Raw genomic sequence first — 23,321 nt, forward strand, 5'->3', positions numbered from 1 at the left:
ATTACTCATACCAAACACACAGACAGACAGTATGAGTACTGACCAGAGGAACAGTCATTACTCATACCAAACACACAGACAGACAGTATGAGTACTGACCAGAGGAACAGTGATTACTCATACCAAACACACAGACAGACAGTATGAGTACTGACCAGGGGAACAGTCATTACTCATACCAAACACACAGACAGACAGTATGAGTACTGACCAGAGGAACAGTCATTACTCATACCAAACACACAGACAGACAGTATGAGTACTGACCAGAAGGACAGTCATCACTCATACCAAACACACAGACAGACAGTATGAGTACTGACCAGAGGAACAGTCATTACTCATACCAAACACACAGACAGACAGACAGTATGAGTACTGACCAGAGGAACAGTCATTACTCATACCAAACACACAGACAGACAGACAGTATGAGTACTGACCAGGGGAACAGTCATTACTCATACCAAACACACAGACAGACAGTATGAGTACTGACCAGAGGAACAGTCATTACTCATACCAAACACACAGACAGACAGACAGTATGAGTACTGACCAGGGGAACAGTCATTACTCATACCAAACACACAGACAGACAGACAGACAGACAGTATGAGTACTGACCAGAAGGACAGTCATCACTCATACCAAACACACAGACAGACAGTATAAGTACTGACCAGAGGAACAGTCATTACTCATACCAAACACACAGACAGACAGACAGTATGAGTACTGACCAGGGGAACAGTCATTACTCATACCAAACACACAGACAGACAGTATGAGTACTGACCAGGGGAACAGTCATTACTCATACCAAACACACAGACAGACAGACAGTATGAGTACTGACCAGGGGAACAGTCATTACTCATACCAAACACACAGACAGACAGTATGAGTACTGACCAGAGGAACAGTCATTACTCATACCAAACACACAGACAGACAGACAGTATGAGTACTGACCAGAGGAACAGTCATTACTCATACCAAACACACAGACAGACAGTATGAGTACTCACCAGAGGAACAGTCATTACTCATACCAAACACACAGACAGACAGTATGAGTACTGACCAGAGGAACAGTCATTACTCATACCAAACACACAGACAGACAGACAGTATGAGTACTGACCAGAGGAACAGTCATCACTCATACCAAACAGACAGACAGACAGACAGACAGACAGACAGACAGACAGACAGACAGACAGACAGACAGACAGACAGACAGACAGACAGACAGACAGACAGACAGACAGACAGACAGACAGACGGACAGACGGACAGACGGACAGACGGACAGACAGACAGACAGACAGACAGACAGACAGACAGACAGACAGACAGACAGACAGACAGACAGACAGTATGAGTACTGACCAGGGGAACAGTCATCACTCATACCAAACACACAGACACACAGACAGTCAGTATGAGTACTGACCAGGGGAACAGTCATCACTCATACCAAACACACAGACAGACAGACAGTATGAGTACTGACCAGAGGAACAGTCATTACTCATACCAAACACACAGTCAGACAGTATGAGTACTGACCAGGGGAACAGTCATTACTCATACCAAACACACAGAGAGACAGTATGAGTACTGACCAGAAGGACAGTAATCACTCATACCAAACACACAGACAGACAGTATGAGTACTGACCAGAAGGACAGTCATTACTCATACCAAACACACAGACAGACAGTATGAGTACTGACCAGAAGGACAGTCATCACTCATACCAAACACACAGACAGACAGTATGAGTACTGACCAGGGGAACAGTCATTACTCATACCAAACACACAGACAGACAGTATGAGTACTGACCAGAGGAACAGTCATTACTCATACCAAACACACAGACAGACAGACAGTATGAGTACTGACCAGAGGAACAGTCATTACTCATACCAAACACACAGACAGACAGACAGTATGAGTACTGACCAGGGGAACAGTCATTACTCATACCAAACACACAGACAGACAGACAGTATGAGTACTGACCAGGGGAACAGTCATTTCATACCAAACACACAGACAGACAGTATGAGTACTGACCAGGGGAACAGGAACAGTCAGTATGAGTACTGACCAGAGGAACAGTCATTACTCATACCAAACACACAGACAGACAGTATGAGTACTCACCAGAGGAACAGTCATTACTCATACCAAACACACAGACAGACAGTATGAGTACTGACCAGAAGGACCATCCATAGTCCCAGGAGTGGGGTCTCCAGTCTTCAGGACCCAGACTAACTGTGATCTGGAAAACCTGGGTGTACATCATATGGGCCACCATGCCTAGCAGACCTGAGGAGACGCAGATACAGAGAAACACACACACACACACACACACACACACACACACACACACACACACACACACACACACACACACACACACACACACACACACACACACACACACACACACACACACACACACACACACACACACACACAGAGAGGTTTAAAACCTCTACAGGATCGGTGGGTCCCCCCACGGGACAATTGAACTAACATGCGCTAATGTGATTAGCATGAGGTTGTAAGAAACAAGAACATTTCCCAGGACATTAACTTCTCTAGGGTAGGGGGCAGCATTGGGAATTTTGGATGAAAAGCGTGCCCAAATTGAACTGCCTGCTACTCAGCCATAAAAGCTAGAATATGCACAGAATTATAATTATATTTGGATAGAAAACTCTCTGAAGTTTCTAAAACTGTTTGAAAGATGTCTATGAGTATAACAGATCTCATTTGGCAGACAAAAACCTGAGAAGAAATCCAACCAGGAAGTGGGAAATCTGAGGTTTGTAATAATTTTGCACACCCAAGTCTTCAGTTTTTGATTTGTTAAAAAAGTTTGAAATATCCTATAAATGTCATTCCACTTCATGATTGTGTCCCACTTATTGTTGATTCTTCACAAAATACAGTTTTATATCTTTATGTTTGAAGCCTGAAATGTGGCAAAAGGTCGCAAAGTTCAAGGGGGCCGAATACTTTCGCAAGGCACTGTATTTGGACATAAATGATGAACAGTATCAAACAAAACAAACATTTATTGTGGAACTGGGATTCCTGGGAGTGCATTCTGATGAAGATCACCAAAGGTAAGTGAATATTTATAATGCTATTTCTGACTTCTGTTGACTCCAACATGGCGGATATCTGTTTGGCTTAATTTGTTGTCTGAGCGCTGTACTCAGATTAATGCATGGTTTGCTTTTTCCATAAAGTTTTTTTAAATTCTTACACAGCGGTTGCATTAAGGAGAAGTGGATCTCAAATCCCATGAAAAACACTTGTAATCTTTTATCAATGTTTATTATGAGTATTTCTGTAAAGTGATGTGGCTCTCTGCAAAATCACCGGATGTTTTGGAACTACTGAACATAACGCGCCAATGGAAACTCAGATTTCTGGATATAAATATGAACTTTACCGAACAAAACATACATGTATTGTGTAACATGAAGTCCTATGAGTGTCATCTGATGAAGATCATCAAAGGTTACTGATTCATTCATCTCTATTTCTGATTTTTGTGACTCCTCTCTTTGGCTGGAAAAATGGCTGTGTTTTTCTGCGAATTGGCTCTGACCTAACATAATCGTTTGGTTTGCTGTCGTTGTAAAGCCTTTTTGAAATAGGACCATGTGGCTGGATTTACAACAAGTTCATCTTTAAAATGGTGTAAAATACTCGTATGTTTGAAGAATTTTAATTATGAGATTTCTGTTGTTTTGAATTTGGCGCCCTGCGGTTTCACTGGCTGTTGACGAGGTGGGACGCTAGATATGGATACTAGATATAGATAGATATAGATATAGATACTCATAAACACATTGTCATCTATATGAGCATATATTACATTATATATGGTAATGACTCATAAACACACATGAAATAACATTTAAAAGGATATATAGATAGTCAATAAGAGGACAATGTTCTGTGTAAATGGATTACAACACCGACGTGCAGCTGTTGTTTTTAACGCATATAATCCTATTCCCTTTGTTGTCTCTCTGGGTTCTGGTCAAAAGTAGTGCACTATGTAGGGAATAGGGTGCCATTTTGTCATACAGCAACACAGCTACACACAAACAGCAGTCCTGACAAACAGCAGCTACACACAAACACAGTCATGAACACAGTCATACACACAAACACAGTCATACACACAAACACAGTCATACACACAAACACAGTCATACACACAAACACAGTCATACACACAAACACAGTCATACACACAAACACAGTCATACACACAAACACAGTCATACACACAAACACAGTCATACACACAAACACAGTCATACACACAAACACAGTCATACACACAAACACAGTCATACACACAAACACAGTCATACACACAAACACAGTCATACACACAAACACAGTCATACACACAAACACAGTCATACACACAAACACACAGTCATACACAAACACAGTCATACACACAAACACAGTCATACACACAAACACAGTCATACACACAAACACAGTCATACACACAAACACAGTCATACACACAAACACAGTCATACACACAAACACAGTCATACACACAAACACAGTCATACACAAACACAGTCATACACACAAACACAGTCATACACACAAACACAGTCATACACACAAACACAGTCATACACACAAACACAGTCATACACACAAACACAGTCATACACACAAACACAGTCATACACACAAACACAGTCATACACACAAACACAGTCATACACACAAACACAGTCATACACACAAACACAGTCATACACACAAACACAGTCATACACACAAACACAGTCATACACACAAACACAGTCATACACACAAACACAGTCATACACACAAACACAGTCACACACACAAACACAGTCACACACACAAACACAGTCATACACACAAACACAGTCATACACACAAACACAGTCATACACACAAACACAGTCATACACACAAACACAGTCATACACACAAACACAGTCACACACACAAACACAGTCATACACACAAACACAGTCATACACACAAACACAGTCATACACACAAACACAGTCATACACACAAACACAGTCATACACACAAACACAGTCATACACACAAACACAGTCATACACACAAACACAGTCATACACACAAACACAGTCATACACACAAACACAGTCATACACACAAACACAGTCATACACACAAACACAGTCATACACACAAACACAGTCATACACACAAACACAGTCATACACACAAACACAGTCATACACACAAACACAGTCATACACACAAACACAGTCATACACACAAACACAGTCATACACACAAACACAGTCATACACACAAACACAGTCATACACACAAACACAGTCATACACACAAACACAGTCATACACACAAACACAGTCATACACACAAACACAGTCATACACACAAACACAGTCATACACACAAACACAGTCATACACACAAACACAGTCATACACACAAACACAGTCATACACACAAACACAGTCATACACACAAACACAGTCATACACACAAACACAGTCATACACACAAACACAGTCATACACACAAACACAGTCATACAAACACAAACACATACACACAAACACAGTCATACACACAAACACAGTCATACACACAAACACAGTCATACACACAAACACAGTCATACACACAAACACAGTCATACACACAAACACAGTCATACACACAAACACAGTCATACACACAAACACAGTCATACACACAAACACAGTCATACACACAAACACAGTCATACACACAAACACAGTCATACACACAAACACAGTCATACACACAAACACAGTCATACACACAAACACAGTCATACACACAAACACAGTCATACACACAAACACAGTCATACACACAAACACAGTCATACACACAAACACAGTCATACACACAAACACAGTCATACACACAAACACAGTCATACACACAAACACAGTCATACACACAAACACAGTCATACACACAAACACAGTCATACACACAAACACAGTCATACACACAAACACAGTCATACACACAAACACAGTCATACACACAAACACAGTCATACACACAAACACAGTCATACACACAAACACAGTCATACACACAAAACACAGTCACACACAAACACAGTCAAACACAGTCATACACACAAACACAGTCATACACACAAACACAGTCATACACACAAACACAGTCATACACACAAACACAGTCATACACACAAACACAGTCATACACACAAACACAGTCATACACACAAACACAGTCATACACACAAACACAGTCATACACACAAACACAGTCATACACACAAACACAGTCATACACACAAACACAGTCATACACACAAACACAGTCATACACACAAACACAGTCATACACACAAACACAGTCATACACACAAACACAGTCATACACACAAACACAGTCATACACACAAACACAGTCATACACACAAACACAGTCATACACACAAACACAGTCATACACACAAACACAGTCATACACACAAACACAGTCATACACACACACAGTCATACACACAAACACAGTCATACACACAAACACAGTCATACACACAAACACAGTCATACACACAAACACATGTGGTATGAATGTCAGCCAGTGGAAGCAGTCATTACTCACTGGTGTCTATGGTTCTGACCTGCTATGAAGAGAGGAGGAAAAGAAAAAGAAAGAAAGAAAGAAAGAAAGAAAGAAAGAAAGAACGAAGAAAGAAAGAGAAAGAAAGAAAGAAAGAAAGAAAGAAAGAACGAGAGAAAGAAAGAGAGAAAGAAAGAGAGAAAGAAAGAAAGAAAGAACGAGAGAAAGAAAGAAAGAAAGAAAGAAAGAAAGAAAGAGAGAAAGAAAGAAAGAAAGAAAGAGAGAGAGAAAGAAAGAAAGAAAGAAAGAACGAGAGAAAGAAAGAGAGAAAGAAAGAAAGAAAGAAAGAAAGAGAGAGAAAGAAAGAAAGAAAGAAAGAAAGAGAGAAAGAAAGAAAGAAAGAAAGAAAGAAAGAAAGAGAGAAAGAAAGAAAGTCATACAGAACAAAAAGAAAGAAAGAAAGAAAGAAAGAAAGAAAGAAGAGAGAGAAAGAAAGAGAGAAAGAAAGAAAGAAAGAAAGAAAGAAAGAGAGAAAGAAAGAAAGAAAGAAAGAAAGAAAGAAAGAAAGAAAGAAGAAAGAAAGAAAGAAAGAAAGAAAGAAAGAAAGAGAGAAAGAGAGAAAGAAAGAAAGAAAGAAAGAAAAAGAAAGAACAGAGAAAGAGAAAGAAAGAAAGAAAGAAAGAAAGAAAGAAAGAAAGAAAGAAAGAAAGAGAAAGAAAGAAAGAAAGAAAGAAAGAAAGAAAGAAAAAAGAAAGAAAGAAGAAAGAAAGAAAGAAAGAAAGAAAGACAAAAAAGAAACCCTGAAAGAAAGAGAGAGAAAGAAAGAAAGAAAGAACTACCAGAGAAAGAAAAGAGAAAGAAAGAAAGAAAGAGAGAAAGAAAGAAAGAAAGAAAGAAAGAAAGAAAGAAAGAAAGAAAGAAAGAAAGAAAGAAAGAAAGAAAGAAAGAGAGAGATAACACAGAGGACAGAGAGGTCATGAGCAGATGAGCTCCTGCATTTTTCCGCATGTTCTAGGAAAAATATAGATTTGGAGTTTGTTAAACTTGGATTTTTTGGCAGGGACATGTACAGGATTCTACCCTCCACAGCATAACCTTCGCTCCAGATCAAAACTCAAAACCTACACCCTGATATTGGACGGAATTACCTGGAAGGCCCAAGCTATTCAGCAAATGCTCTGGCTAACGACCTGAAAACACCATCCAACATGGAACTGAGTGAGAAATGTTTAGTCTGAAGTCATATTTTATGTTCAAAAGAAGAACAATACATTACAATTATATATTTTACTTTATGAGGACTGAATGCTGAGTTGGACTAGTAAGCCTGCTAGGACAAGGAGCTGGACCACCAAGCCTGCTAGGACAAGGAGTTGGACTACCAAGCCTGCTAGGACAAGGAGTTGGACTACCAAGCCTGCTAGGACAAGGGGTTGGACTACCAAGCCTGCTAGGACAAGGGGTTGGACTACCAAGCCTGCTAGGACAAGGAGCTGGACTACCAAGCCTGCTAGGACAAGGAGTTGGACTACCAAGCCTGCTAGGACAAGGAGCTGGACTACCAAGCCTGCTAGGACAAGGAGCTGGACTACCAAGCCTGCTAGGACAAGGAGCTGGACTACCAAGCCCGAGAGCTTCTGGTCAGCGGGGTGGTGGCACCGGGATCCTCATCTCTCCCAAGTGGTCATTCTCTCTTTCTCCCCTTACCCATCTGTCTATCGCCTCCTTTGAATTCCATGCTGTCACAGTTACCAGCCCTTTCAAGCTTAACATCCTTATCATTTATCGCCCTCCAGGTTCCCTCGGAGAGTTCATCAATGAGCTTGATGCCTTGATAAGCTCCTTTCCTGAGGACGGCTCACCTCTCACAGTGCTGGGCGACTTTAACCTCCCCACGTCTACCTTTGACTCATTCCTCTCTGCCTCCTTCTTTCCACTCCTCTCCTCTTTTGACCTCACCCTCTCACCTTCCCCCCTACTCACAAGGCAGGCAATACGCTCGACCTCATCTTTACTAGATGCTGTTCTTCCACTAACCTCATTGCAACTCCCCTCCAAGTCTCCGACCACTACCTTGTATCCTTTTCCCTCTCGCTCTCATCCAACACCTCCCACACTGCCCCTACTCGGATGGTATCGCGCCGTCCCAACCTTCGCTCTCTCTCCCCCGCTACTCTCTCCTCTTCCATCCTATCATCTCTTCCCTCTGCTCAAACCTTCTCCAACCTATCTCCTGACTCTGCCTCCTCAACCCTCCTCTGCTCCCTCTCTGCATCCTTTGACTCTCTATGTCCCCTATCCTCCAGGCCGGCTCGGTCCTCCCCTCCCGCTCCGTGGCTCGATGACTCATTGCGAGCTCACAGAACAGGGCTCCGGGCAGCCGAGCGGAAATGGAGGAAAACTCGCCTCCCTGCGGACCTGGCATCCTTTCACTCCCTCCTCTCTACATTTTCCTCCTCTGTCTCTGCTGCTAAAGCCACTTTCTACCACTCTAAATTCCAAGCATCTGCCTCTAACCCTAGGAAGCTCTTTGCCACCTTCTCCTCCCTCCTGAATCCTCCTCCCTCCCCCCTCCTCCCTCTCTGCAGATGACTTCGTCAACCATTTTGAAAAGAAGGTCGACGACATCCGATCCTCGTTTGCTAAGTCAAACGACACCGCTGGTTCTGCTCACACTGCCCTACCCTGTGCTCTGACCTCTTTCTCCCCTCTCTCTCCAGATGAAATCTCGCGTCTTGTGACGGCCGGCCGCCCAACAACCTGCCCGCTTGACCCTATCCCCTCCTCTCTTCTCCAGACCATTTCAGGAGACCTTCTCCCTTACCTCACCTCGCTCATCAACTCATCCCTGACCGCTGGCTACGTCCCTTCCGTCTTCAAGAGAGCGAGAGTTGCACCCCTTCTGAAAAAACCTACACTCGATCCCTCTGATGTCAACAATTACAGACCAGTATCCCTTCTTTCTTTTCTCTCCAAAACTCTTGAACGTGCCGTCCTTGGCCAGCTCTCCCGCTATCTCTCTCTGAATGACCTTCTTGATCCAAATCAGTCAGGTTTCAAGACTAGTCATTCAACTGAGACTGCTCTCCTCTGTATCACGGAGGCGCTCCGCACTGCTAAAGCTAACTCTCTCTCCTCTGCTCTCATCCTTCTAGATCTATCGGCTCCTCTCCACCCTCTCCGAGTTGGGCATCTCCGGCGCGGCCCACGCTTGGATTGCGTCCTACCTGACAGGTCGCTCCTACCAGGTGGCGTGGCGAGAATCTGTCTCCTCACCACGCGCTCTCACCACTGGTGTCCCCCAGGGCTCTGTTCTAGGCCCTCTCCTATTCTCGCTATACACCAAGTCACTTGGCTCTGTCATAACCTCACATGGTCTCTCCTATCATTGCTATGCAGACGACACACAATTAATCTTCTCCTTTCCCCCTTCTGATGACCAGGTGGCGAATCGCATCTCTGCATGTCTGGCAGACATATCAGTGTGGATGACGGATCACCACCTCAAGCTGAACCTCGGCAAGACGGAGCTGCTCTTCCTCCCGGGGAAGGACTGCCCGTTCCATGATCTCGCCATCACGGTTGACAACTCCATTGTGTCCTCCTCCCAGAGCACTAAGAACCTTGGCGTGATCCTGGACAACACCCTGTCGTTCTCAACCAACATCAAGGCGGTGGCCCGTTCCTGTAGGTTCATGCTCTACAACATCCGCAGAGTACGACCCTGCCTCACACAGGAAGCGGCGCAGGTCCTAATCCAGGCACTTGTCATCTCCCGTCTGGATTACTGCAACTCGCTGTTGGCTGGGCTCCCTGCCTGTGCCATTAAACCCCTTCAACTCATCCAGAACGCCGCAGCCCGTCTGGTGTTCGACATTCCCAAGTTCTCTCACGTCACCCCGCTCCTCCGTTCTCTCCACTGACTTCCAGTTGAAGCTCGCATCTGCTACAAGACCATGGTGCTTGCCTACGGAGCTGTGAGGGGAACGGCACCTCAGTACCTCCAGGCTCTGATCAGGCCCTACACCCAAACAAGGGCACTGCGTTCATCCACCTCTGGCCTGCTCACCTCCCTACCACTGAGGAAGTACAGCTCCCGCTCAGCCCAGTCAAAACTGTTCGCTGCTCTGGCCCCCCAATGGTGGAACAAACTCCCTCACGATGCCAGGACAGCGGAGTCAATCACCACCTTCTGGAGACACCTGAAACCACACCTCTTTAAGGAATACCTAGGATAGGATAAGTAATCCCTCTCACCCCCCCCCCTTTAAGATTTAGATGCACTATTGTAAAGTGACTGTTCCACTGGATGTCATAAGGTGAATGCACCAATTTGTAAGTCGCTCTGGATAAGAGCGTCTGCTAAATGACTTAAATGTAAATGTAATGTAAATGTGACTGTTCTGCTGTGGTGTCGACTCTATGATCAGGGTCTGGAGTGGACTGTTCTGCTGTGGTGTCGAGGCTATGGTCAGGGTCTGGGTGGACTGTTCTGCTGTGGTGTCGACTCTATGATCAGGGTCTGGTGTGGACTGTTCTGCTGTGGTGTCGAGACTATACAAACTGATGGAAAGTGGTGTTGGGGAAAAACATACCACATTATAAAATCCATGTACACAAGACACATTTCTTCCAACAGGGCGTTTGGGGTGAGACAGGGAGTCATGTGTCTACTGTTTGCTGATGGTCTGGTGCTTCTGTTCCCAACCAAGGAGGGCCTACAGCAGCACCTAGATCTTCTGCACAGATTCTGTCAGACCTGGGCTCTGTGTGCGTGTGTGTGTGCGTGTGTGCGTGTGTGTGTGCGTGTGTGCCTGCGTGTGTGTGCGTGTGTGCGTGCGTGTGTTACCTGAGAGCACGGTGAAAACAGCAGCGAAGGCGTTGAGTTTAAGTCCGTCGATGACGTTGCTGGAATGAAACAGCTCCAGACACATGAGACTGAACCCAACCACCAACAGCATGATGTATAGTACCTCTGATACCACCGACAGCCACAGGACTCCTGGAACACACACACACACACACACACACACACACACACACACACACACACACACACACACACACACACACACACACACACACACACACACACACACACGACACACACACACACACACACACACACACACACACACACACGGGCACACACACACACACACACACACACACACACACACACACACACACACACACACACACACACGGACACACACACACACGGGCACACCCGGGAACACACACACACACCCGGGCACACACGGGCACACACACACACACAAATAATGAAACATTTAAAAAAGTGATACATTCTAGATAAAACAAAAATAAATATATTCACTTCACCAAATAATTGATTAAAACACGTTGTTTAGCTATGAAGGTCTACAGTAGCCTCTACTCTGTCGTGTAGCACCATGGTGTAGCCAGAGGATAGATAGCTTCTGTCCTCCTCTGGGCACATTAACTTCAATACAAAACCTAGGAGGCTCATGCTCCTCACCCCCCCTTCCATAGACCTATGGGAATTATGACGACATCCGGAGGACGTCCTCCAACCAATCAAAGCTAATATGTTGTCCATCCAATCAGAGAATTAACGTAATAATTTTGAATTTAGCTTTTTTTGGGGGGGGGCGGGATCTTTTTTTAATTAAAATTAGTTTCTTCAAACTGCAGGATATGGAGGAAGTAGATTATATATTGTTTTCTTGGCTTTAGAACTTTATATTTGTGTCGAGTTTTCAAATTACCTTGCTAACTTTAGTAGCCGCTCGTTAGCTAGCCTGTTAAGACTCTAGGGGCAGTATTTCATTTTTGGATAAAAAGACGTGCCCGTTTTAAGCGCAATATTTTGTCACGAAAAGATGCTCGACTATGCTTGGAATTGATAGTTTTGGAAAGAAGACACTCTGACGTTTCCAGAACTGCAAAGATTTTCACTGTGAGTGCCATAGAACAAAATCTACAGGCAAAACCAAGATGTTTGAGTGACCAGGAAATCAACAGGATTTCTGGAGGCACGTTTTCCATGATCTCCTTATATGGCTGTGAATGCGACAGGAATGAACGGACACTTCCTATCGTTTCCCCCAGGTGTCTGCAGCATTGTGACGTATTTGTAGGCATATCATTGGAAGATTGACCATAAGAGCCTACAATTACCAAGTGTCCCGCACGGTGTCTGCGTGGAAATTGGTGCACAAAAGTCAGGTACCAGTGTTTTTCCATCCGAATCAGAGAAGAATGCACGCTTCCAGGGAAGGCATTTCAATGAAGAGATATATGACAAAACACCTTGAGGATTGATTCAAACAACGTTTTCCATGTTTCAGTCGATATTATGGAGTTAATTCGGAAAAAAGTTTGACGTTTAGGTAACTGAATTTTCGGTTAGTTTGGTAGCCAAATGCATAGTAACAAACGGAACGTTGTGTCCTACACAAGCATCTTTCAGGAAAAACTGGACATCTGCTATGTAACTGAGAGTCTCCTCATTGAAACATCTGAAGTTCTTCAAAGGTAAATTATTTTATTTGATCCCTTTGCTGGTTTTTGTGAATATGTTGCGTGCTAAATGCTAACGCTAAATGCTAAGCTAGCTATCACCACTCTTACACAAATTATTGATTTTCTCTGGTTCTAAAGCATATTTTGAAAATCTGAGACGACAGGATTGTTAAGAAAAGGATAAGCTTGAGGACAGGCATATTTATTTCATTTCATTTGCAATTTTCAGAAATCGCTAATTTTGCGTTATGGTAATGAGCTTGAGGCTGTAGTCACAATCCCGGATCCGGGATGGGGCGGCCTAAGAGGCTAGCTTACCAGAGTGCAGTTTTCTCTGTCAGAGTCACTAACACTAACGACAATGTAGTGGATTTCACTGCCCACATCAGATTCGTTGAGCAACACAACGAGAAGAAACAGGGATGTTTTCAAGCACACGATCTACGCCACTGCATTTTTTAGGCACGTAAAAGTTGGCGTTGTCGTGTCTTTGGCATCATTAAAAGCGAAGACTGTTATTTTATCAAATCAATTCTCTGTAATTATTGTTACGTGATTAAACTAATCATGTCATTGAAATGAACTAGGACGTCGGGGCACCAAGGAAAATCCTTAGATTACAAAGTTTAAATTTTCCTAATATAACTCGTCAGATATTTTAATATCTGATCAATTAGTCTTCTAATTAATTATTAATTATCTATTATTTACCTCACGTCAGTCTCATTCCAAACATGGTAAATTGTTGGTTATCTGCACGAACCCAGCCTTCACTATGAATCATCCATACACCAACAGGCTTAATCATTTATTTACTAACTAACTAAATAATCACAGAAATGCATCAACAAACAAACAGTAGATATTGGGCTCTGGTCAAAGTAGTGCACTATATAGGGAACAGGGCTCTATAGGGCTCTGGTCAAAGTAGTGCACTATATAGGGAACAGGGCTCTATAGGGCTCTGGTCAAAGTAGTGCACTATATAGGGAACATGGCTCTATAGGGCTCTGGTCAAAGTAGTGCACTATATAGGGAACAGGGCTCTATAGGGCTCTGGTCAAAGTAGTGCACTATATAGGGAACAGGGCTCTATAGGGCTCTGGTCAAAGTAGTGCACTATATAGGGAACATGGCTCTATAGGGCTCTGGTCAAAGTAGTGCACTATATAGGGAACAGGACTCTATAGGGCTCTGGTCAAAGTAGTGCACTATATAGGGAACAGGACTCTATAGGGCTCTGGTCAAAGTAGTGCACTATATAGGGAACAGGGCTCTATAGGGCTCTGGTCAAAGTAGTGCACTATATAGGGAACAGGGCTCTATAGGGCTCTGGTCAAAGTAGTGCACTATATAGGGAACAGGGCTCTATAGGGCTCTGGTCAAAGTAGTGCACTATATAGGGAACAGGGCTCTATAGGGCTCTGGTCAAAGTAGTGCACTATATAGGGAACAGGGCTCTATAGGGCTCTGGTCAAAGTAGTGCACTATATAGGGAACAGCGCTTTATAGGGCTCTGGTCAAAGTAGTGCACTATATAGGGAACAGGGCTCTATAGGGCTCTGGTCACTATATAGGGAACATGGCTCTATAGGGCTCTGGTCAAAGTAGTGCACTATATAGGGAACATGGCTCTATTGGGCTCTGGTCAAAGTAGTGCACTATATAGGGAACAGGGCTCTATAGGGCTCTGGTCAAAGTAGTGCACTATATAGGGAACAGGGTGCCATTTGGGAGACAGCCGAGGAGACAGTAGAGAGAGGGCTCAGTCTGTCAATATACCCTGAGTAGCTGAGACACATATAAAACATTTACTATCTCTGCATTCATTACATTAACAGGATAAAGTGTGTGTGTGTGTGTGTGTGTGTGTGTGTGTGTGTGTGTGTGTGTGTGTGTGTGTGTGTGTGTGTGTGTGTGTGTGTGTGTGTGTGTGTGTGTGTGTGTGTGTGTGTGTGTGTGTGTGTGTGTGTGTGTGTGTGTGTGTGTGTGTGTCTGTGTGTCTGTGTGTGTGTGTGTGTGTGTGTGTGTGTGTGTGTGTGTGTGTGTGTGTGTGTGTGTGTGTGTGTGTGTGTCTGTGAACGTTAAAGGAAATCTTCTTTCTTCTAGTTCATGAATAAACTCAGGTGGCGTCTCGTTGTCAGGAAACAGGTGTTTTACAAATCATCCCAAACAACAACAGCCATGGGAGGAGGAAACAATGCCAGAGAAACATCAACATGAAGGAGACACAACACATCTGATCCCAGACCAGACACAACACACCAACACACCAGACCAGACACAACACACCAACACACCAGACCAGACACAACACACCAACACACCAGACCAGACACAACACACCAACACACCAGACCAGACACAACACACCAACACACCAGACCAGACACAACACACCAACACACCAGACCAGACACAACACACCAAACAGCTGCTGATCCCAGACCAGACACAACACACCAACACACCAGACCAGACACAACACACCAAACAGCTGCTGATCCCAGACCAGACACAACACACCAAACAGCTTGCTGATCCCAGACCAGACACAACACACCAAACAGCTGCTGATCCCAGACCAGACACAACACACCAACACACCAAACAGCTTGCTGATCCCAGACCAGATTCTATGTAAAAACAGCTTGCTGATCTCAGACCAGATTCTATGTAAAAACAGCTTGCTGATCCCAGACCAGATTCTATATAAAACAGCTTGCTGATCCCAGACCAGATTCTATGTAAAACAGCTTGCTGATCCCAGACCAGATTCTATGTAAAAACAGCTTGCTGATCCCAGACCAGATTCTATGTAAAAACAGCTTGCTGATCCCAGACCAGATTCTATGTAAAACAGCTTGCTGATCCCAGACCAGATTCTATGTAAAACAGCTTGCTGATCCCAGACCAGATTCTATGTAAAAACAGCTTGCTGATCCCAGACCAGATTCTATGTAAAAACAGCTTGCTGATCCCAGACCAGATTCTCTGTAAAAACAGCTTGCTGATCCCAGACCAGATTCTATTTAAAAACAGCTTGCTGATCCCAGACCAGATTCTCTGTAAAAACAGCTTGCTGATCCCAGACCAGATTCAACACACCAAACAGCTTACTGATCCCAGACCAGATTCAAGACACCAAACAGCTTGCTGATCCCAGACCAGATTCTCTGTAAAAACAGCTTGCTGATCCCAGACCAGATTCAAGACACCAAACAGCTTGCTGATCCCAGACCAGATTCTCTGTCAAAACAGCTTGCTGATCCCAGACCAGATTCAAGACACCAAACAGCTTGCTGATCCCAGACCAGATTCAAGACACCAAACAGCTTGCTGATCCCAGACCAGATTCAACACACCAACAGCTTGCTGATCCCAGACCAGATTCTATGTAAAAACAGCTTGCTGATCCCAGACCAGATTCTATGTAAAAACAGCTTGCTGATCCCAGACCAGATTCTCTGTAAAAACAGCTTGCGGATCCCAGACCAGATTCTATGTAAAAACAGCTTGCTGATCCCAGACCAGATTCTCTGTAAAAACAGCTTGCTGATCCCAGACCAGATTCAAGACACCAAACAGCTTTCTGATCCCAGACCAGATTCTCTGTAAAAACAGCTTGCTGATCCCAGACCAGATTCTCTGTAAAAACAGCTTGCTGATCCCAGACCAGATTCTATGTTCTATGTAAAAACAGCTTGCTGATCCCAGACCAGATTCTCTGTAAAAACAGCTTGCTGATCCCAGACCAGATTCAAGACACCAAACAGCTTTCTGATCCCAGACCAGATTCTATGTAAAACAGCTTGCTGATCCCAGACCAGATTCTATGTAAAAACAGCTTGCTGATCCCAGACCAGATTCTATGTAAAAACAGCTTGCTGATCCCAGACCAGATTCTATGTTAAAACAGCTTGCTGATCCCAGACCAGATTCTCTGTAAAAACAGCTTGCTGATCCCAGACCAGATTCAAGACACCAAACAGCTTTCTGATCCCAGACCAGATTCTATGTAAAACAGCTTGCTGATCCCAGACCAGATTCTATGTAAAAACAGCTTGCTGATCCCAGACCAGATTCTATGTAAAAACAGCTTGCTGATCCCAGACCAGATTCTATGTAAAAACAGCTTGCTGATCCCAGACCAGATTCTATGTAAAAACAGCTTGCTGATCCCAGACCAGATTCTCTGTAAAAACAGCTTGCTGATCCCAGACCAGATTCAACACACCAAACAGCTGCTGATCCCAGACCAGATTCTATGTAAAAACAGCTTGCTGATCTCAGACCAGATTCAACACACTAAACAGCTTGCTGATCCCAGACCAGATTCAACACACCAAACAGCTTGCTGATCCCAGACCAGATTCTATGTAAAACAGCTTGCTGATCCCAGACCAGATTCTATGTAAAAACAGCTTGCTGATCCCAGACCAGATTCTATGTAAAAACAGCTTGCTGATCCCAGACCAGATTCTATGTAAAAACAGCTTGCTGATCCCAGACCAGATTCAACACACCAAACAGCTTGCTGATCTCAGACCAGATTCCTAGTAGACCGCCGTCAGCTTGCTGATCCCAGACCAGATTCTATGTAAAAACAGCTTGCTGATCCCAGACCAGATTCTATATAAAACAGCTTGCTGATCCCAGACCAGATTCAACACACCAAACAGCTTGCTGATCTCAGACCAGATTCTATGTAAAACAGCTTGCTGATCCCAGACCAGATTCTATTTAAAAACAGCTTGCTGATCCCAGACCAGATTCAACACACCAAACAGCTTGCTGATCCCAGACCAGATTCAACACACCAAACAGCTTGCTGATCCCAGACCAGATTCTATGTAAAAACAGCTTGCTGATCCCAGACCAGATTCTATGTAAAAACAGCTTGCTGATCCCAGACCAGATTCTATGTAAAAACAGCTTGCTGATCCCAGACCAGATTCTATGTAAAAACAGCTTGCTGATCCCAGACCAGATTCTATGTAAAAACAGCTTGCTGATCCCAGACCAGATTCTATGTAAAAACAGCTTGCTGATCCCAGACCAGATTCTATGTAAAAACAGCTTGCTGATCCCAGACCAGATGTAAACGGTGAGAGTTGTTGACATTGAAAGAAGTAGCTAAATAACAAGGTACAAGGTAACAAGTTTACTCCCTATAGAGACCCATTAACTCTACTGGAAACCCCTCTCTACTAGGAACCCCTCTCTACTAGAAACACCTCTCTACTAGGAACCCCTCTCTACTAGAAACACCTCTCTACTAGAAACCCCTCTCTACTAGGAACCCCTCTCTACTAGGAACCCCTCTCTACTAGAAACCCCTCTCTACTAGAAACCCCTCTCTACTAGAAACCCCTCTCTACTAGGAACCCCTCTCTACTAGAAACACCTCTCTACTAGGAACCCCTCTCTACTAGAAACACCTCTCTACTAGGAACCCCTCTCTACTAGAAACACCTCTCTACTAGGAACCCCTCTCTACTAGAAACACCTCTCTACTAGGAACACCTCTCTACTAGAAACCCCTCTCTACTAGGAACCCCTCTCTACTAGAAACCCCTCTCTACTAGGAACCCCTCTCTACTAGAAACCCCTCTCTACTAGGAACCCATCTCTACTAGAAACCCCTCTCTACTAGAACCCCTCTCTACTAGAAACCCCTCTCTACTAGGAACCCCTCTCTACTAGAAACCCCTCTCTACTAGAACCCCTCTCTACTAGAAACCCCTCTCTACTAGAAACCCCTCTCTACTAGGAACCCCTCTCTACTAGGAACCCCTCTCTACTAGAAACCCCTCTTTACTAGGAACCCCTCTCTACTAGAAACCCCTCTCTACTAGAAACACCTCTCTACTAGGAACCCCTCTCTACTAGAAACACCTCTCTACTAGGAACCCCTCTCTACTAGAAACCCCTCTCTACTAGAAACCCCTCTCTACTAGGAACCCCTCTCTACTAGAAACCCCTCTCTACTAGGAACCCTCTCTACTAGAAACCCCTCTCTACTAGGAACCCCTCTCTACTACAAACCCCTCTCTACTGGGAACCCCTCTCTACTAGGAACCCCTCTCTACTAGAAACCCCTCTCTACTAGAAACCCCTCTCTACTAGGAACCCCTCTCTACTAGAAACACCTCTCTACTAGGAACCCCTCTCTACTAGGAACCCCTCTCTACTAGAAACACCTCTCTACTAGGAACCCCTCTCTACTAGAAACCCCTCTCTACTAGAAACCCCTCTCTACTAGAAACACCTCTCTACTAGAAACCCCTCTCTATGAGGAACCCCTCTCTACTAGGAACCCCTCTCTACTAGAAACCCTCTCTACTAGGAACCCCTCTCTACTAGAAACCCCTCTCTACTAGGAACCCCTCTCTACTAGAAACCTCTCTCTACTAGGAACCCCTCTCTACTAGAAACCCCTCTCTATGAGGAACCCCTCTCTACTAGAAACCCCTCTCTATGAGGAACCCCTCTCTACTAGAAACCCCTCTCTACTAGAAACCCCTCTCTATGAGGAACCCCTCTCTACTAGGAACCCCTCTCTACTAGAAACCCCTCTCTACTAGGAACCCCTCTCTACTAGAAACCCCTCTCTACTAGGAACCCCTCTCTACTAGAAACCCCTCTCTACTAGGAACCCCTCTCTACTAGAAACCCCTCTCTATGAGGAACCCCTCTCTACTAGAAACCCCTCTCTATGAGGAACCCCTCTCTACTAGAAACCCCTCTCTACTAGAAACCCCTCTCTATGAGGAACCCCTCTCTACTAGGAACCCCTCTCTACTAGAAACCCCTCTCTACTAGGAACCCCTCTCTACTAGAAACCCCTCTCTACTAGGAACCCCTCTCTACTAGAAACCCCTCTCTACTAGGAACCCCTCTCTACTAGAAACCCTCTCTACTAGGAACCCCTCTCTACTAGGAACCCCTCTCTACTAGAAACCCCTCTCTACTAGAAACCCCTCTCTACTAGGAACCCCCTCTACTAGAAACCCCTCTCTACTAGGAACCCTCTCTACTAGGAACCCCTCTCTACTAGGAACCCCTCTCTACTAGAAACACCTCTCTACTAGGAACCCCTCTCTACTAGAAACCCCTCTCTACTAGAAACCCTCTCTACTAGAAACCCTCTCTACTAGGAACCCCTCTCTACTAGAAACCCCTCTCTACTAGAAACCCCTCTCTACTAGAAACACCTCTCTACTAGGAACCCCTCTCTACTAGAAACACCTCTCTACTAGGAACCCCTCTCTACTAGAAACCCTCTCTACTAGAAACCCCTCTCTACTAGGAACCCCTCTCTACTAGAAACCCCTCTCTACTAGGAACCCCTCTCTACTACAAACCCCTCTCTACTGGGAACCCCTCTCTACTAGGAACCCCTCTCTACTAGAAACCCCTCTCTACTAGCAACCCCTCTCTACTAGGAACCCCTCTCTACTAGAAACACCTCTCTACTAGGAACCCCTCTCTACTAGGAACCCCTCTCTACTAGAAACACCTCTCTACTAGGAACCCCTCTCTACTAGAAACCCCTCTCTACTAGAAACCCCTCTCTACTAGAAACACCTCTCTACTAGAAACCCCTCTCTATGAGGAACCCCTCTCTACTAGGAACCCCTCTCTACTAGAAACCCCTCTCTACTAGGAACCCCTCTCTACTAGAAACCCCTCTCTACTAGGAACCCCTCTCTACTAGAAACCTCTCTCTACTAGGAACCCCTCTCTACTAGAAACCCCTCTCTATGAGGAACCCCTCTCTACTAGAAACCCCTCTCTATGAGGAACCCCTCTCTACTAGAAACCCCTCTCTACTAGAAACCCCTCTCTATGAGAACCCCTCTCTACTAGGAACCCCTCTCTACTAGAAACCCCTCTCTACTAGGAACCCCTCTCTACTAGAAACCCCTCTCTACTAGGAACCCCTCTCTACTAGAAACCCCTCTCTACTAGGAACCCCTCTCTACTAGAAACCCCTCTCTATGAGGAACCCCTCTCTACTAGGAACCCCTCTCTACTAGGAACCCCTCTCTACTAGAAACCCCTCTCTACTAGAAACCCCTCTCTACTAGGAACCCTCTCTACTAGGAACCCCTCTCTACTAGAAACCCCTCTCTACTAGGAACCCCTCTCTACTAGGAACCCCTCTCTACTAGGAACCCCTCTCTACTAGAAACACCTCTCTACTAGGAACCCCTCTCTACTAGAAACCCCTCTCTACTAGAAACCCCTCTCTACTAGAAACCCCTCTCTACTAGGAACCCCTCTCTACTAGAAACCCCTCTCTACTAGGAACCCCTCTCTACTAGGAACCCCTCTCTACTAGGAACCCCTCTCTACTAGAAACACCTCTCTACTAGGAACCCCTCTCTACTAGAAACCCCTCTCTACTAGAAACCCCTCTCTACTAGAAACCCCTCTCTACTAGGAACCCCTCTCTACTAGAAATCCCTCTCTACTAGGAACCCCTCTCTACTACAAACCCCTCTCTACTGGGAACCCCTCTCTACTAGGAACCCCTCTCTACTAGAAACCCCTCTCTACTAGGAACCCCTCTCTACTAGAAACCCCTCTCTACTAGAAACCCCTCTCTACTAGGAACCCCTCTCTACTAGAAACCCCTCTCTACTAGGAACCGCTCTCTACTAGAAACCCCTCTCTACTAGAAACAGCTCTCTACTAGGAACCCCTCTCTACTAGAAACCCCTCTCTACTAGAAACCCCTCTGCTTCAGTCAGTGTTAACAGTGCTGCTTCAGTCAGTGTTAACAGTGCTGCTTCAGTCAGGGTTAACAGTGCTGCTTCAGTCAGGGTTAACAGTGCTGCTTCAGTCAGGGTTAACAGTGCTGCTTCAGTCAGGGTTAACAGTGCTGCTTCAGTCAGGGTTAACAGTGCTGCTTCAGTCAGGGTTAACAGTGCTGCTTCAGTCAGGGTTAACAGTGATCCCTATATTGAATGTGCACAGGACATGGAAGTGAAGACGTCTGTTTTAGACAGAAGATTATATCATGGGGTCAATAGGAGAATGTCAGTATGCATCAGTCTGTTTCTGTTTTCATGTGGCCCTGCTTTATTCTGGACCTGGAGGATAACTATGGGCCCGTTTCAGAAGACCATTCAGTGGTGAGGCTGCTTCAGCCTGGTCCAGCCCACCTTTAACCCCTATAGAAGGCCATTCAGTGGTCCAGCCCACCTTTAACCCCTATAGAAGGCCATTCAGTGGTGAGGCTGCTTCAGCCTGGTCCAGCCCACCTTTAACCCCTATAGAAGACCATTCAGTGGTCCAGCCCACCTTTAACCCCTATAGAAGACCATTCAGTGGTCCAGCCCACCTTTAACCCCTATAGAAGGCCATTCAGTGGTCCAGCCCACCTTTAACCCCTATAGAAGACCATTCAGTGGTCCAGCCCACCTTTAACCCCTATAGAAGGCCATTCAGTGGTGAGGCTGCTTCAGCCTGGTCCAGCCCACCTTTAACCCCTATAGAAGGCCGTTCAGTGGTGAGGCTGCTTCAGCCTGGTCCAGCCCACCTTTAACCCCTATAGAAGGCCGTTCAGTGGTGAGGCTGCTCCAGCCTGGTACAGACAAATCCCAGCACACGCACATACACCCACATCACTCACCTCTCTCTGAAGCCGGAGCCAGATCAATGAAGCTACGACACTTCTCACCTGAGAGAAAGACAGACAGAAGAGAGAGTAAATAGTCCCAGGATGTGAGAGAGAGAGAGAGAGAGAGAGAGAGAGAGAGAGAGAGAGAGACCCAGGAGTGACTCTCCAGAGAGAGAGACCTAGTAAATAGAGGATGAGACTCTCCATAGACAACAGAAGAGTAAATAGTCTCAGAGAGATGAAGGCGGAGAGAAGAGAGAGAGAGAGAGAGAGAGAGAGAGAGAGAGAGAGTCCCAGAGAGAGAGAGAGAGAGAGAGAGAGAGAGAGAGAGAGAGAGAAAGATAGAGAGACAGAGAGAGAGAGAGAGAGAGAGAGTGAGAGAGAGAGAGAGAGAGAGAGAGAGAGAGAGAGAGAGAGAGAGAGGGAAGGCGGGAGAGAGAGAGAGAGAGAGAGAGAGAGAGAGAGAGAGAGAGAGAGAGAGAGAGAGAGAGAGGG

The 23,321-nt window shown here is 45.0% G+C and overlaps 1 protein-coding gene across 1 annotated transcript in view; it reads right to left on the bottom strand.

The window, feature by feature from the left end:
* LOC124023382 (germ cell-specific gene 1-like protein) overlaps positions 1-22,880 on the bottom strand; it is a 25,338-nt gene extending 2,458 nt beyond the window's left edge. The window contains exons 1-3 of the mRNA XM_046337916.1: positions 22,839-22,880; positions 11,535-11,687; positions 2,236-2,347 (exon numbers count right to left, since the gene is read on the bottom strand). Of these exons, the coding sequence (XP_046193872.1) occupies positions 2,236-2,347; positions 11,535-11,646 (224 nt within the window). The 5' untranslated portion in view covers positions 11,647-11,687; positions 22,839-22,880. The remainder of the gene's footprint in view (positions 1-2,235; positions 2,348-11,534; positions 11,688-22,838) is intronic.
* Between the last annotated feature and the right edge of the window lie 441 nt (positions 22,881-23,321).

This window comes from Oncorhynchus gorbuscha, unplaced genomic scaffold (genome assembly GCF_021184085.1).
Source record: "Oncorhynchus gorbuscha isolate QuinsamMale2020 ecotype Even-year unplaced genomic scaffold, OgorEven_v1.0 Un_scaffold_1620, whole genome shotgun sequence".
Lineage (NCBI taxonomy): Eukaryota > Metazoa > Chordata > Actinopteri > Salmoniformes > Salmonidae > Oncorhynchus > Oncorhynchus gorbuscha.